The sequence below is a fragment of the Natator depressus genome, chromosome 1, assembly GCF_965152275.1.
Source record: "Natator depressus isolate rNatDep1 chromosome 1, rNatDep2.hap1, whole genome shotgun sequence".
Lineage (NCBI taxonomy): Eukaryota > Metazoa > Chordata > Testudines > Cheloniidae > Natator > Natator depressus.
This window is the reverse complement of record NC_134234.1, coordinates 293,887,721-293,905,119: the sequence shown is the minus strand read 5'-3', so window position 1 is coordinate 293,905,119 and position 17,399 is coordinate 293,887,721. Positions and strand designations below refer to the sequence as shown.

Below are 17,399 nucleotides of genomic sequence, written 5' to 3'. Positions count from 1 at the left end.
ACATTCTGTACTTCAGATGAACATTCTCTCTCTACTTCTGATATTCATCCAAAGGCCACGTAGTTAGATAGAGAGTGTAGAGGTTGAGAGGGATAACAGGTCTGGATCTGGCGGAAGCAGTACTGATGGGCAACTCAGGACATAAAAGCAGAGAAAACCAAAAGGAGAGGATACTCACCCTGTGCAGAAACTAGATCTTTGAGACATGTGACCCTATGGGTCCTCCACTTAACATTTTTAAGTGTACAAAACGTGTACCTCAAAAGGAGGAGCTACAGATGTTGGCATGCGTAGGAGGAAACCTTTGTGAACGGGACTGTGCCAGGGAATGGGATGGTACCATTGTATCCCTAGAGCCATGCACCAAAGTCAAAAGCAGACCTCCTGAGAGTAAGGGAAACTCAGGCTCCTTGAAAACCTGCAGGTCTCTTGGTATCATATACGTAACCAGCACCAACATTAATGGAACCAAAAACCCAGGAGATATAGTCATAGGTAGAACAGAAGTACTCAGTACCGAAGTGCCTGGTATCTAGCTACTCAGGACAGAAATACTAAGTACCAAAGAAACATTCAGCACTGCAGATGTTGCCAGTACTGAGGAAGCAGCAGCTACCAGTACCAATACTTTAAATACCAGAGGCAACCAGACATTCATAGACTTGGCACCCAGAATGGATTTGGGCCCTCTCACTGTCAGTACTGAACAAACTGTACCGCACTCCCTAGAAACTCCATCACTACAGAGTGGGCCACAGAATCTCTCTCAGTATGGGGTTGACTCAGGGAGTTAAGACTTCACTTTTGTGAGATTTCTGAGGTGATCTACCTTTAAGTTCTACACCTGATTGTGCAGACTTATCTCCAGCAGCCTTCCCTGACATATCTACAAGCGCTCTTGCTGGGAGGCACCTTGAAACTGACTGAGGCGGAACTGGAGGATGTCTTTTTAAGTCACTGCTAACCATGGTCATGGGGAGAGAGGTCAGAGGAACTGGAATCAGAAGCTGGCCTCATGGAAATGTCCAAGAGGTACATTTTAAACATGCCTCCCTGGATTTTTTTTGTCCTATATAGAAAGACTTACATATTCCAAACTTTGCTGAAATATGAGATTCCTTTAGGCACAATAGACAGAGTATCCATCATTCTGGGGAAAACCTCCATCTCAAAAGGTGCTGTATTTGAATGGGACAATCCAAAAAAAAATAAATGGAACCGCGGAAGAGTCCCTTCAAGAAAAAAAAAAATGAAGGAACAAAGATGGAGGAATAGAGAAGAAATTATTTCAAATGCCTATAAAATCTACAAATACCAATAAAACGATTTGCTAAACAGCAAAACACTAATACTAAATGAGTACTGTATCTAACAACTATTTTCAGTTATTAAAAAAAGATGTAAGAAGGGCACGGACACTGTAGTCCTCTGTCTCAAGCTTAAGACAGTAGAGAGGAACTGGAATGGCGACTGATCTGACTCCACCCTTTATATTTTTGATACAGAGCACAAGGGGGTTTAGGGCACATGCACAGATGGAATGGACACTGCTAGCTCCAATCAACAGCACATGCACATCTTGAGGGAAATACACATAGGGATAATCACTTGAAGAAAAACTTTCCATTGTTTCTTTTAATTTAAAAATAGGAAAAAGGGGAAGCCTTTAGTTTTATAATTACACGCAAACAGCCAAATGGCACCTGTCAATATCAGTAGTAAACAGCACACTTCTAAAATTAGAAAGCACAAGTCAGCTAAGTTTCAGGCTAAATACATATTTCTACACCTCTATGCATATAACCTTACCAACACACAGTTTGAGAAATTCTTAAGGAAGTGCAAGATCCTCCCCTCACATGACCACCCTTTCATTCTCCTTATTGTCCCCAGAATGTGTGTTTTGCAAGTTAGGTTTGTTTTTCCAAGTAGAAAATGTTATGATTCGTAGACCCTAGAGAACTTGAAACTGAAAAAATCCCAAACAATTTAGGAGACAATTATGCTGAAAGGCTAATCAGACAGTGGGAAGGTTCACCAGCAGCACATGCTCCTTTTTAACCACTTTTGAAAAGTTTACACTTTCCAAGAAGCCCAGAGGTTCACTGAGGTTGTCTTAAGTTTATACACTGTTAAAGTCTATTGCACAGAATGCAATTTTCAAAAATGTTAAAGCAAAATCTGTTTAATTAAAGCATAACTCACTGTAGATTGTCTATTCTATGACAAGCTTTAACTTTCAAATTCAGACATTTTTGTTTCAGTTCTGTTCAAAAAGAGTACAAGTGGATTTTTTTTAAATGAAAAAGTTACTGCTTTTTGCACTCCATCATTTTGTTGAAAAATGGCTCAAAGGATTCACCAAAATTTTCAAAAAACAACCACCCAACATCTGTATAAAGATCAAGCATGAAACAACAGTCCCAAGAGTGAATATTTCAACAAGTTATAGATGTGCAAAAGCAGGGTGTTACAAAGGAAAGTGTTTGTAAACATAATCACACAGTACTATTAATAGAAGTAAAAAATTGAAGACAAAAACGGATGCAAAACGAAGTTTATGTAAAAAAATAATGCACTGCATGCTGCAAGTCACTCAACTTTACAATTGCATTCACTGTCATAGATTTTAAATCTAGAAAGTTTTTAAGGAAATAAACATCTTTCACTTCATAAGTATGGAAACGGTAAGTATGAACTAGTTTCAAAAGTAAAGTAAATTTTCTGTGGTGTCTTGGTGTGCAAAATATAAGTAAATACACAAACATTAAGAGAATTATTTGATTTCCACAATATTCTAAAAATAAGACTATACGGTGTGGTGACCATCTGGTGACTTCCAATAGATGGCTGAGTAGAATTAACATGATTTATCTGGCTCACTAATACTTTTTATTTGATATGCAACATGTGTATGTACAAAAAATCACTCTGAGTGAAATCGGGGCAGACTACCTTCTGGCATCTGAATTTATGTACTATAACTATAATCAAAACCCATAAACAGTTTCCTGTATTATCCCTATTAAAAACAGCTCCAGATTTCTCTAATAAGACTAGTGGTTGTGCACTGCACTACATGCAAGAGATTCTGGCTTCTACTTCCCATCCAGTCTCTTGCTCCCTGAGCCAGCAGGGGCTGGGAGTGCAACAGAAGCACTGCTCCCAATAGAGGGTGTGCTTTTGTACTGTTAAGCAACTCGTTAGATCCAGCTGGGTCTGACAGACATAAGACCCAGTCATCCTCAGACAGAAAGATGGCAATTATATGGGGCCTCATGGAAGGTGGGGATGACTAGAAAGTAACAGGATCTTTTAGGTTCAGATTACAAAGGAACTCCCAGAAAAAACCACCATATAATTACTTCATTCCCGTTAGAACTATAATCTAAATCGGTGACTCTCAAACTTTTGTACTGGTGACCCCTTTCATATAGAAAGCCTCTGAGTGCGACCCCCCTTATAAATATATTAAAAAGTGTTTTTAATTTAACACCATTATAAATGCTGGAGGCAAAGCAGGGTTGGGGTGGAGGATGACAGCTCGCGACCCCGCCCCCACAAAATAACCTCACGACCCCCTGAGGGGTCCCGACCCCCAGCGTGAGAACTCCTGATCTAAATTCAGCTCAAGTATTACCTAAAAAAGCATTTCATGCCATTGAGATATAGTATTTTATTACTATTAGAACCAATAGATTTTTTCTTATTTTGTTTCGTTTTTCAAAAGGAAATAATGTATATCCTGGAAACAATAGAACAATAGAAACTATGAACAAAAACACAGGGACCTAATACTCTTGTAAATCAGCATAGCTCTATTGGAGTCAATGGAACCATTCATCTGAGGATCTGTCCAAGATTTTTAAGCTTTGTTATTAAGCACATATGCAAATCTATTGGGGGGAGGGGTTAGGAGGGGAAGTGGTAATGTTGTAATATTTCCTCATGATTAATAGTTCTCATAGGAAACATGTCCTATATGCATTTTGGTGAACAATTAAGAGCCCCACTCACAGCTCTCTACCATATTATGTAATCATTCTTAGTAATTAAATATAATAGAGGCAACGTTCCATTATATAATTTTGATCCAGAAAGCTCAGTGAAGTTGCAAAAAAGTATCATTAAAAGTGATAACGATTTTTTAAAAAATTTCATATTGTATCTTTGTAAAAAATTCTGCTGGAGTATTTTGGCAAGATGGCTGAACACAGCATCTGTTATGAGGTTGTATCACAACAAGATATCAGTAACTACAGATGGGAAACTAGTTCCTCTGACACTAGTGATTAATTGCTTTGAAAATCTTGTTTATAATGTGCAGTTTACATCTAAAATATGAAACACGATTGTCAAAACAATATTTTAACATATAGGAGATGAACACATCTAAAGGCACATACAGATTGTCAATGGTTACATCACATTTCTTTGAAAACAGAATAACTTCTGCCCTTGTAAACAACTTTGTTCTCACACTTTTAAAGTGAGGTTAGTGCTGACTCAATTATTGCTACATTCACAGTTTAGCAGAATCATAGATAATGTATGAGGTACATTCTACCAATAGATCTATCTTCATTTCTGTTTTACCCATTTGAGTATGACAGACAACTGAATTATGCAGAATAAAAAACCGACTAGAACAGCCAGTAACTCCCATATTCACTAGAACTGGAATGAAAATTAACAGTGATTAAAAGATTAAAAATATCTTCTTCGCAGGAAAGTGTTTGTATTCTTCATAATATGAAGTTTCTTCATTTTATCTACACTGGTAAACATTTACCTGGGCGCACACAATATTATATTTCTTGCATGAACATCCTTCATACATTTTATATATTCCGTCTTTGTTTGAATTAAATAGTTTTGTGAGTTTGTAGTAAGAATCAACTTCCCTTTGATCTTCTATCATAAATATCTCTTATACTTTTTGTTAGCTGCTTTATGAACACTTTGTATATTCTTCCACAGTATGTATGCATTGTCTTCTGCAGTTCCAGTTCTAGGGGCTGTAACAGGAAGTTAACCAGGTCATCGCCAAAGGAATACTAAAGAGGGGAAATAAATGAGAAGTGACATTAAGGTCATGTGCAAGAACAATATTCCTTTTTTTCAAAGAAGCTAGAGTGTTATGAAAATGCCTTCCATCATTATTGTGAAACACAAAAGTTACTGCATAAATATAGTTACTTGATGCTCTAAGGCTAGTAAAAACTTTGCACAGCTTGTTCTGAATACAACATGAAAAAGTCATCTCTCAAATATTGCTTAGACAAAATACAAAAATCAACATCAAGCCACCCAAGCAAATTAAAAATAAGCTTTAACGATCTAACTTAATTCATGGGTTGGTCACATGAGGATCACATGCCTACTGCATCTCACCTTTGGCTTGAAAAATTTATAATTATCCCAGTCTAAATGCACTTCTTTAAAAATTACAATTCTTATGGAGTGACAGTGAATCAACAGCACGACGGATAATCTATAGTACCAATAGACACAACAATTTCATTAAATTGAATGAATGTCAAGCATATATTGTGTTTAACATGAACATAAAGTAAAAATACAATAATTAATTCAGTTATATTTTTTCATAAGAGATATGATACAAATTATTTTCAAAACGAGAATAATTTTGCTAATCTTAACCATCAGATCAGCATTGTTTTATATACTTTTTGTGGAATATTCATAAACCAAATGGTATCATAAATAAAAAGGAGATAATTTTTTTTCTTTTTGACAATGCTCAAAGGAAACAAAGAATCTTATTTTTATGGGAACAAATTTTCTGTGTAATGTATTTTCAGACCCCTGAAATTACTTTTCTTCATTTTTATATCCATATGACAACCTGCAATAAAGTGCCATTAAAATATACTACTGATTTTCGAAGGTCATATACAAGATAGTGTGCTACATTAAAATGTGTATCAACGCTACTTTTTACAGCTCTTCAGTGAATATACTGATGTAGTGATAAATACTTTATTGGAAGCCTTATTTGCAGAATAAAAAAGAATCCATTGTGCTTAGAAGAGAAACTTGCATGCATTTAAAGTGATAACTACATATTAATATGCCTAGCATACAAAACAGATCACAATATGATACAAAAATACAGGTATTTGTTTTCCAGTGGGCAAAGTATGCCTACAATAAAATTTTAACAATTGTATGGTACCATGAACATTGTAACAATTGTATGGTACTATGAACATTCCCTTTGGGTCAGGGAATTTCTCTTACTCTGTTTGTATAATGCTTAGCACAATGGAACCGCAATCTCTGTTGGTTTGAGAGAATTATACTAATTCAAATAAATATTATATGGTTCTTTAAATATTTGTGTTTAACTGTTATAAGTCTCAGCAGAAGGTCTTTTAATAAATCTACTGCAGTTACAGAATACGTCTTAGCCCTGGTCTACACTACGAGTTTAGGTCGAATTTAACAGCGTTAGATCGATTCAACCCTGCACCCATCCACACAACGAAGCCATTTTTGTCGACTTAAAGGGCTCTTAAAATCTATTTCTGTACTCCTCCCCAACGAGGGGCTTAGTGCTGAAATCAACATCGCCAGGTCGAATTTGGGGTACTGTGGACGCAATTCGATAGTATTGGCCTCTGGGAGCTAACCCAGAGTGCTCCATTGGGACCGCTCTGGACAGCATTTCAACTCAGATGCACTAGCCAGGTACACAGGAAAAGCACCGGGAACTTTTGAATTTCATTTCCTGTTTGTCCAGAGCGGTGAGCTCATCAGCAGAGGTGACTATGCAGACCCAGAATCACAAAAGAGCTCCAGCATGGACCGAACAGGAGGTACTGGATCTGATCGCTGTATGGGGAGACGAATCCATGCTATCAGAACTCCGTTCCAAAAGACAAAATGCCAAAATATTTGAAAAAATCTCCAAGGGCATGATGGACAGAGGCTATAACAGGGACCCGCAGCAGTGCTGCATGAAAATTAAGGAGCTCAGGCAAGCCTACCTAAAAAACAAAGAAGCAAACAGCCTCTCCGAGTCAGAGCCCCAGACATGCCGCTTCTATGATGAGCTGCATGCAATTCTAGGGGGTGCCCCTACCACTACCCCACCCCAGTCTGTGGACATCTGCAAGAGGGGAGTCTCACACAACAGGGATGAAGATTTTGGGAACGAGGAAGATGAGGAGGAGGAGGAGGAGGATAGCACCCAATAGGCAAGCGGAGAAACCGTTCTCCCCGACAGCCAGAAACTGTTTATCACCCTGGAGCAAATACCCTCCCAACCCTCCCAAGGCGGGCTCCCGGACCATGAAGCTGGAGAAGTCACCTCTGGTGAGTTTACCTTTGTAAATATAATACATGGTTTAAAAGCAAGCGTGTTTACTGATTAATTTGCCCTGAAGACTTGGGATACATTCACGGCCAGTGCAGCTACTGGAAAAGTCTGTTAATGTGTCTGGAGATGGAGCTGAAATCCTCCAAAGACATTATTAAGGGGACATTCAGAGGTGGCCGTTCTTGCTGGGCTGTTTGCCTGTGGCTTAAAAGAAATCATCCCCACTTTTAGCCACGCGGTAGTGGGTTGGGGTGGGGCGTTCATACTGAGGTGTTCGCGTTTGGCTGGCAGGGATCTCCCTGATACTAGTCACGCAATGGGAGGAGGGGTGAAGCGATCATCCCAGAGAATTGGGAGGGGAGGGGGGTTAGTTAGGTTTGTGCTGCACGTTAACCCGAAAACCGCAGCCCCTCCTTTTATGGTATAGGAAAGGAGGGTGCTGCTGTTTGAAACCATTCCCACATGTGATGAAAGCTGAAGAAGCCGAAAGACTGTGGCTTACCATGGCTGCCTGTAAGCCCAATTCTGTTGCCCGGCCCTGCATGTGTGATCTCTCACACCAAACCGACAGGCCCTCAATATAAGAGGCAAAGCGTGAACTTGTACAGAAAGTACATGTGCTATGTAATGTTAACAGCTTGGTTCACCATGAAAAAAAGTCTACCCATTGTTCTCTAAAATGTGTCTTTTTAAATACTACTCTCCTTTTTTTTCCTCCCGCAGCTGCAAATGTTTCAATGCTCCCCCTATCATCTCCGTCCCAGAGGCTAGCGGTGAAAAAAAACCACACTCGCAATGAATTATTCTCTGAGTTCATGCAGTCCTCCTCCACTGAAAGAGCTCAGCAGAATGTGTGGAGGCAAACAATGGCAGAGTCCAGGAAAGCAAAAAATGAATGCGAGGACGGGAGGGACGAGTGAGATGAAAGGTTGCGGATGAAAGGGAAGAGGAGAGATGGCGGCAGCATGAGGAAAGGAGGCAGGATGCAATGCTGAGACTACTGGGAGTTCAAACTGATATGCTCCAGCATCTGGTGGAGCTGCAGGAAAGGCAGCAGGAGCACAGACTGCCGCTGCAGCCCTTTTGTAACCAACTGCCCTCCTCCCCAAGTTCTATAGTCTCCTCACACAGACGCCCAAGAACGTGATGGGGAAGGGGGGGCGCTCCAGGCACCCAACCACTCCATCCCAGGGGACTGCCCAAGCAACAGAAGGCTGGCATTTCATAAGTTTTGAAGTGAAGTGTGGCCTTGTCCTTCCCTCCTCCCCTCATCCACCACCCCACCCAGTGCTTCCCTCCTCCCCCACCCCTCCCAGGCTACCTTGGCAGTTATCCCCCTATTTGTGTAATGAATTAATAAAGAATGCATGATTTTGAAACAACAATGACTTTATTGCCTCTGCAAGCGGTGATCAAAGGGGGGGGAGGCCGGCTGGCTTTCAGGGAAGTAGAGTGAACCAAGGGGGTGGGTTTTCATCAAGGAGAAACAAACAGAACGGTCACACCGTAGTCTGGCCAGTCATGAAACTGGTTTTCAAAGCTTCTCTGATGCGCAGAGCATCCTGCTGTGCTCTTCTAATCGCCCTGGTGTCTGGCTGCGCGTAATCAGCGGCCAGGCGATTTGCCTTAACCTCCCACCCTGCCATAAATGTCTCCCCCTTACTTTCACAGATATTGTGGAGCACACAGCAAGCAGCAATAACAGTGGAAATATTGGTTTCGCTGAGGTCTAACCGAGGCAGTAAACTGCCCCAGCGCATATTTAAACGTCCAAATGCACATTCTACCACCGTTCTGCACTTGTTCAGCCTGTAGTTGAACAGCTCCTTACTACTGTCCAGGGTGCCTGTGTATGGCTTCATGAGCCATGGCATTAAGAGGGAGGCTGAGTCCCCAAGGATAACTATAGGCGTTTCAACATCCCCATCAGTTATTTTCTGGTATGGAAAGTAAGTCCCTTCCTGCAGCTGTTCAAACAGACCAGAGTTCCTGAAGATGCAAGCGTCACGTACCTTTCTCAGCCATCCCACGTTGATGTCGGTGAAACGTCCCTTGTGATCCACCAGAGCTTGCAGCACCATTGAAAAGTACCCCTTGCAATTTACGTACTGGCTGCCAAGGTGGTCCGCTCCCAAGATAGGGATATGTGTTCCGTCTATCACCCCACCACAGTTAGGGAATCCCATTGCAGCAAACCATCCACTATGACCTGCACATTTCCCAGAGTCACTACCCTTGATAGTAGCAGCTCAGTGATTGCATTGGCTACTTGGATCACAGCAGCCTCCACAGTAGATTTGCCCACTCTAAATTGATTCCCGACTGACCGGTAGCTGTCTGGCATTGCAAGCTTCCAGAGGGTTATCGCCACTTGCTTGTGAACTGTGAGGGCTGCTCTCATCTTGGTATTCTTGCACTTCAGGGCAGGGGAAAGCAAGTCACAGAGTTTCATGAAAGTGCCCTTATGCATGCAAAAGTTTCGCAGCCACTGGGAATCATCCCAGACCTGCAACACTATGCGGTCCCACCAGTCTGTGCTTATTTCCCAGGCCCAGAATCAGCTTTCCACAGCATGAGCCTGCCCCATTGCCACCAGGATGTCCAAATTGCCGGGGCCCGTACTTTGAGAGAAGTCTGTGTTCATGTCCTCATCACTCTCGTCACTGTGCTGCGGTCGCCTCCTCTTGCAGGTTCCGGTTCTGCACATATTGCAGGATAACAAGCGAGATGTTTATAATGCTCATAACTGCCGCAGTGATCTGATCGGGCTCCATGCTTGCCATGGTATGGCATCTGCAGGAGAGCAGAGTTGCAGCAGAAGCGGTGGCTGACGACAGATGCCACGAGAGTAGATATTTATAGAGAACTACGAGAGGACCTGCGAGGTGGATTCATGAAAGCAGCAAAGCAAAAGTTGCAGCAGAAGCGGTGGAGGATGACGGTTAGCACCACGCACATTTCCCAAGAACACATGTACCCGGGAGCCCATAACAGACAACATGGAAAATTCACTATTGAGACAATAGCAGCAGAGCAGAGTTGCAGCGGAAGCAATGGATGACAGTTAGCAGTCCTACTGCACTGTCTGCTGAAAGCAGTATGGAGTCCACATGGAATAAAGGCACAAAACGATTGTCTGCCATTGCTTTCACGGAGGGAGGCGCGACTGACGACATGTACCCAAAACCACCCGCGACAATGTTTTTGCCCCATCAGGCATTGGGAGCTTAAGCCAGAATTCCAATGGGCGGCGGAGACTGTGGGAACTGTGGGATAGCTGCCCCACAGTGAACCCTCCGTAAGTCGATGCTAGCCACAGTAGTGAGGACGCACTCCACCGACTTAATGCGCTTAGTGTGGACATACGCAATCGACTGTGTAAAATCAATTTCTAAAAATCAACTTCTATAATATCAACCTAATTTCGTAGTGTAGACATACTCTTAAGATTCCAAACTGATCATAATTCTTGAATAACCTAAAATGTTAGTTTCAAAGTACAATGAACAATTCTATTTCTATTTTGTCATAAAACCAAACCTGAAGTCCAGCTGAACTGGAAATCATTTAAAAAGTTTCAGAGTAGCAGCCGTGTTAGTCTGTATTCGCAAAAAGAAAAGGAGTACTTGTGGCACCTTCGAGACTAACAAATTTATTTGAGCATAAGCTTTCGTTACTGTTACTGTGTTTCGTTAGTGTTACTGTGTTAATTATCTAGAATTGATAAAGGTGAGGTATTATTATAATACAAGAAAAAGTGTCAATGTAACATGTTAAACTTTAGCAGATAAGTTTTCTAAATAATTCTACACAAGATATGGATGATTGTAGTTTACACAGTTACTTACCTTTTTTATTGCTTCATATATAGCCCTAAAAGTTGGTTGTTTATCATCATGGTAAACACCCCTGTTACCATGAAGAATAAATATTCCTTTTTCTTCAGCTTCCTTACAATTGCTTCCATAAATGCAGTGGTCAGGACGGTAATTCCATTGGCAGGGAAAGACAAAAAGGCTCTCTGTTCAGAAAAATATACAGTACACAGTTCACAACAAAACTCTTCGGGAGAGAGCAAAAATTTAATCAATAATTTTTCTTGGTAAGGTAACATCTTGCAAAGATTGTGTTAAAATTTTTGTACACAATTATATTTGAAATAATTAGCATCAATACAACAAATCTATTTTGGACTAAATGATCTCTCAAAAGCAACATAAAGAACATTTTTTAAAAGGCATAAACAAAAGCTATCTGGAACATATCCATTGAAAATTCTGAAAAGGGCAGCGTTTTCTGCATTTAGAAACTAAATACAAGATTAATATCTTACAGTGGTAGTGTGAAACAATATCAAAGTTAAACAGAAAAGAGACATACCTGGATTATGAAAAAACATAATATTCAACAGATCTTGATCACCCCACGTTATGTTTAGTTTATATTTTTTGAGCAATGGCATAAGAATTTCTCCCCACTGTAGCCGAGCAGTTGTCATATCATTCTATTTTAAAAAAAAACAAAACATTAGAACTAAGTCAAAAAAGAAATCAAAGAATCCCAGTAATCTGCTTTTCAAAACTGGAATCCCTGAAATTGCATAGGATTTTTCTTCTAAACATGTTTTTCATACTTCATGAAAATCAAATTACATCCAAGTCCAATAAGTCTCAGATTATGCCTTGTTTCTCTTGAAAATATTAGTTGGCAACTTTTGCAACTTTGTTCATCTCCTCCTCTCAATTACCATATAAAATAAAGTAGTAATTTCTCATTTGTGACCATGAATTATTTCCCCTAGAAAGCGCCTTACACACAAACAATACCAAGAAACAAAAAGTACCCTTTGCTATGGATTAATGGAATCAAACACGAAATCTATTCTAATAGAAAATTCTGCATAAGGCTGTGCAAGATATTTTAAATTGTACTTCAGATTTCTCAGTCTCTCCTCAAAACCCATACCTCAAGCAGTTTTTCTAACATTAATGAGAGAGAGTATTGAACTGGAGCTGAAGCCTTGTTAGATATGAATGAAGCAGACATCATTCAGAAACCAGGTTTTGAGCTACAGGATGAAAAGAAAATTTTTTAAAATTGATTTCAAAACAAAAGTCTTGATTAACTTTGAATTGGCTAGATTTCCCACATAAAAACTGCTGTGAAAGATTATTTATAAAATGATTGCACAAGGGTATAAAATTAAGGTTTTTCACTGAATCAATCTTATTAAATATTAACTTATAACTAATTCTTAATTATGGCACTGTAACTTGATCTAGAAAAGTAACTACACAAACTCTTCACCTGTAGATTCAAATGAATACTTCAAAGAATTAAAGGTGGAGAGTGCGAGAAGATTGTAAAGACAGGGATCACAGAAGAAGCAGTCGTGGTTCTACAGTTAAAGTTGAGTTGAATTTTGGATTTAAACCAGGGAGGGTTTTGACAACTTGTTACATCTGAAGAACATATATTCTTCCCAAAATTACTAAATGCCAAGTACAGAACAAATAATGGAAAGCTAATTACAACATAAAGCAATATCGAACCATGGGTGATGGCCCCACATGCCAGATTTTACAACACTAGTGTAAATCCCAATTGTCAGATCTCAAACTGGGTCACAATTTTGTACCTAATTTTGATACCTACCAATGACAAAATTTAGACATCTGATTTGGTGTTCCATAGTGTCATTTGCTGTAATTCACCTTCTCTCAGGGTGTAATTTAATCAAAAATCACACTCTTGAACCTCAAATTTCCAGTGTAAGGCAAAGGAGAATTCTCCTAGCTCAGAGGTGTTTAGTTGAGTAATGCTGCTCAGACTGAGACTCTAGATGAGGTGGGGCAGGGTTAAGGCAGAGACTGCTCACTCAATACTTTCCACTTCAAGCAAGTGAACGGAGAGGGGCTGCAGAGAGATGGGGATATAAATCAGGAGGAGAAAATCCTCAACAAGGGCGATGAGCACCCTTACGTTATATGGTCGAGTTACAATAGCCTTTCTACTGGTACGTTGATTTCAAGGTTAAAGTAATCTTTGATTACACACCTAGAACTGAATCTAGATGGAGAAAGAGATATAGTTTAATTCCTGCCAGCTAAACAAACTTCAGCACAAGAATATAAATACCAAATCTGATACTACGCATACGAATATATGAACAAATAATGGGTAGTGTCAAACATACTCAATAATTAGCTACTGCAGTAGTTTCCAAATTTTTCCGTTTCAGCCACCCATTGGGGATGGATTAGTGAATGAATGTTCCCCTCACACTATGCCCTCATACAGTTGCCACAGTCTTTCCTTTTTTCCCCCGTTCATTTACTCTGATTCTCCCTTTTGGGTCTGTTCATTTTTCCCTGTGTATTTTTTTCTTCCTATTTTTTCTGGTGTGCTTTCATTTGTTTTGTTGATTTTTCCTTCCCCACTGACTCCCAGCAGCTCTATTACTCCATCCTGTGGTCCTGCTCATCAGATTATATATATGACACTGAGGGTAAGGGCACCCATTGATGCCACCCCCAGATGAGTTGAAGGACATAGGAACAGAGAAGAGAAGCCTGGATTACAGGCTGCTTGCCAGCTGAATCTGCAGACCTGTACTTCTAAGATGCTCCCACAGTCCTGAACTAGAGCAAGAACAGAGGTGGTGACTTTCAAGGAATAAACTGCATCTTTATAAGCAGCACACTTACAATGAGTGTGAGCCCTATACCTTTCCTCAGGCACACTTTGGCTCAACCTCCAACTTGGGAGGTATTGACCTACAGCCTTTTTGCCTATACTAGTGGGTTCCTGTTCTCTAAATAGGATATTGATCATTCCTTCAAAACTTCAATATCTGGAATCTTTCATCATATTGCTAAATAGGGATTCCAGTTCAGCAAATGAGGTTCAGGGGACTATGTTTAAGAAACTGTGAAGCAAACTAAAGAACAGAACCTCAAAAGACTACTGCATTCTTAAGTCCAAAAACAGTTGCAGAGAGGGTACCTAAAGGTATGGTGGAAAAGGCTGGTGAATGAGAAGATGGTGCTTGTATAGCAGCAAGTCCTTTTCTCAAATAGTTGTGACAAAAACAGGTGAACTGGGCTCCTTCTAAAAAGACAGCAGATTGAACTGCGGGCAAATTACAAGAACAGGTCTCAAAAAAGAAGCACACACACACACACACACACACACACACAGAAGTGGTAGGAAAAAAAATAAGATGGTAAGAATGGAAAGACTTGTTGAGTCACCAATTCACCTTCCTGCCAATGCAAAATTCTTCCCAATGGTATATTTTAGTGTATTGTTCAGTTGTTTTAGGCTAAGTGTGAAAAAGTTAGATAAAGAATAAGTAAATAGTAAGAGGTCAAGAGAAACTGTGAGGATTAATAAAAGGAAAAGAAATTTAACAAAATAAAGGGGAGAACTAGCTGTAAGAAGATCAAGCTACTTTGGATCTGAGCACTATAAAAAATAGGTGGAATCCTAAACAAAGGACAATAATATACCAATTTGGACAGAGAAAAAGAGTGAGGAGTGGGATCTGTAGGGACCTAACATTCTCATTATTTGTCCATAAAGGCAGGCAAATAGCATGTTTACACAAATTATACTAATTGAGAGGTCTTGCCAACATCCACAAGGACAGAGATATCTAAAAGTTACCTAGACACATATGGGCAGGAAAAAATAAGATTCAACACAGAAAAGTAATTTGAAACATGCTCAACAGAAGGGAGAAACACAGAAAGGACTACACTGAAAAAATATCTATGGATGATAGTTGAGGCTGTGAGTTTGTCATGGAAGTCACAGATTCTGTGACTTTCCATGACCTCTGTGACTTTTGTAGCAGCCAGTGCGCCTGGCTCAGGGGCAGCTCAGGCAGCCCCTGCGCCAGGCTCACCGGCTGCTGCTGGGGCAGTCTCGGGCCACCACGCCCTCCCTCCCACCAGCAGAAGAGACTTGATGTGGGAAAGGGTAGGGGCACGGGATGGGGTGAGGCAGGCTCTGGGAGGTGTTTACCTGGGGAGCCCCCCAGAAGCAACAACATCCCCCTCGCTCAGCGGCTAGGCAGAAACATGGCCAGGCAGCTCTGCACACTGCCTCTGCCCAGGGCACCGCCTCCACAGCTCCTATTGGCTGGGAGATGGGAGGGTTTTTTGTTTGTTTGTTTGTTTTGTTTTTTACACAACCCATGACCCGTCTATGACTTTTACTAAAAAATACCCTTGACTAAAATGTAGCCTTAATGATAGTGGACAATAAGTTTAGAAGTCTGATTACAATTGCAAACGATAGCCAAAAAAAATTAGATTTTGGGCTGTGTATTCAGACACACCATGTCAAGAATCAGAGATGCTTAGCTGCTCTTAGAATACTGTGCTCATTTTAGGATTGACATTTTAAAGATGTTGACAAACTGAAAGGAATTAAGAGATCACTCGAACGCAGAAATTAGTGAGTCAGTGGCTGAAATGACTGATTTATGAGAAAAGATTAAAAACTAAATTTGTACATTTTTACCAAATAATGACTTGAAAAAGAAATGTTCTTGGATTTGAAGCACGAATTAAACCAGGGAAATCTTATGGCCTGCATGTAGGAGTTCTGGGTATATGATCACAACACTCCCTTTTGGTCTTTAAAAAAAAGACTATGAATCTATGACTGTTTACAAGTATTTGAAGAGGGTAGACGACAGGGCTGGGGAGGAATAGTTTATCATAGTCCGGGGGGTGGGGGGTATCATTAAGATTGGTGGGATGCAATTAAGGAAAAGAAAATGTATACTAATTATCAAGTAAAACCTCTTAACAGTCAGATCTATTCGACTGAGTAACAGCCCCAAAGGAAATGGAGAAAACTCATTCACTTCAATCACATTACCTACAATGCACTAACATCTGTGGAGATACGCTGAGGTTTAAATTTAGGCTTGATACTTAGAGAGAGTTGAGAATGTTTTTAAACTAGCTCAAACAGTCCCAGGGATAACTGTCATGAGAGAGGCAAAGGAGAATGAAACAGGTCCTAAGAGTAGCCCATAAATGTATATCGGGAGAGAAGGAGGGGACCCCAACCTCCTCCAACTTCCATTTGATTGGAGTGGCACTGGTAGTATTGAAGTCTATAACTTTTTCCTGAAAAAGAGACAAATAAGGCAGATTATAGTGCACAGTTTCATTCACAAATCTCTGGTAGCACAAGTTCTGTTAGACAGTGGTACTACTTCTACCGTTAGTTATTAGTAGGACTGTCGATTAATCGCAGTTAACTCACGCGATTAACTAAAAAAAAAAAAATTAATAGTGATTAATTGCACTGTTAAACAATAGAATACCAACTGAAATTTATTAAATATTTTGGATGTTTTTCTACATTTTCAAATATATCAATTTCAATTACAACACAGAATGCAAAGTGTACAGTGCTTACTTTATATGATTTTTATTACAAATATTTGCATTGTAAAAATGATAAACAGAACAGTATTTTTCATTCACTTCATACAAGTACTGTAATGCAATCTCTTTATCATGAAAGTGCAACTCACAAATGTAGGGTTTTTTGGTTACATAACTTTACTCAAAAAGAAAACAATGTAAAACTTTAGAGCCTACAAGTCCTCAGTCCTACTTCTTGTTCAGCCAATCACTAAGAGAAACAAGTTTGTTTACATTTAGAGGAGATAATGCTGCCACTTCTTAATTACAATGTCACCTGAAAGTGAGAACTGGCATTCGCATGGCACTGTTGTAGCTGGCATTGCAAGATATTTACATGCCAGATGCTCTAAAGATTCATGACATTCTTCAGGCTTCAGCCATCGTTCCAGAGGACATGCTTCTATGGTGACGACGCTCATTAAAAAGTAATGTGTTATTTAAATTTGTGATTGAACTCCTTGGGGGAGAATTGCATGTATCCTGCTGTTTTACGTACATGCTGCCATATATTTCATGTTATAGCAGTCTCGGATGATGACCCAGCACATGTTCATTTTAAGAACACTTTCACTGTAAATTTGACAAAATGCAAAGAAGATACC

The 17,399-nt window shown here is 39.9% G+C and overlaps 1 protein-coding gene across 3 annotated transcripts in view; it reads right to left on the bottom strand.

The window, feature by feature from the left end:
* Positions 1-2,247: 2,247 nt before the first annotated feature.
* GXYLT1 (glucoside xylosyltransferase 1) overlaps positions 2,248-17,399 on the bottom strand; it is a 73,914-nt gene continuing 58,762 nt past the window's right edge. The window contains exons 6-8 of one of the 3 annotated variants that reach the window (XM_074942192.1): positions 11,726-11,849; positions 11,194-11,366; positions 2,248-5,057 (exon numbers count right to left, since the gene is read on the bottom strand). In XM_074942192.1, coding sequence (XP_074798293.1) covers positions 4,896-5,057; positions 11,194-11,366; positions 11,726-11,849 — 459 coding nt within the window. In that variant the 3' untranslated portion in view covers positions 2,248-4,895. The remainder of the gene's footprint in view (positions 5,058-11,193; positions 11,367-11,725; positions 11,850-17,399) is intronic. The other 2 variants (XM_074942193.1, XM_074942194.1) reach the window with 2 other exon arrangements.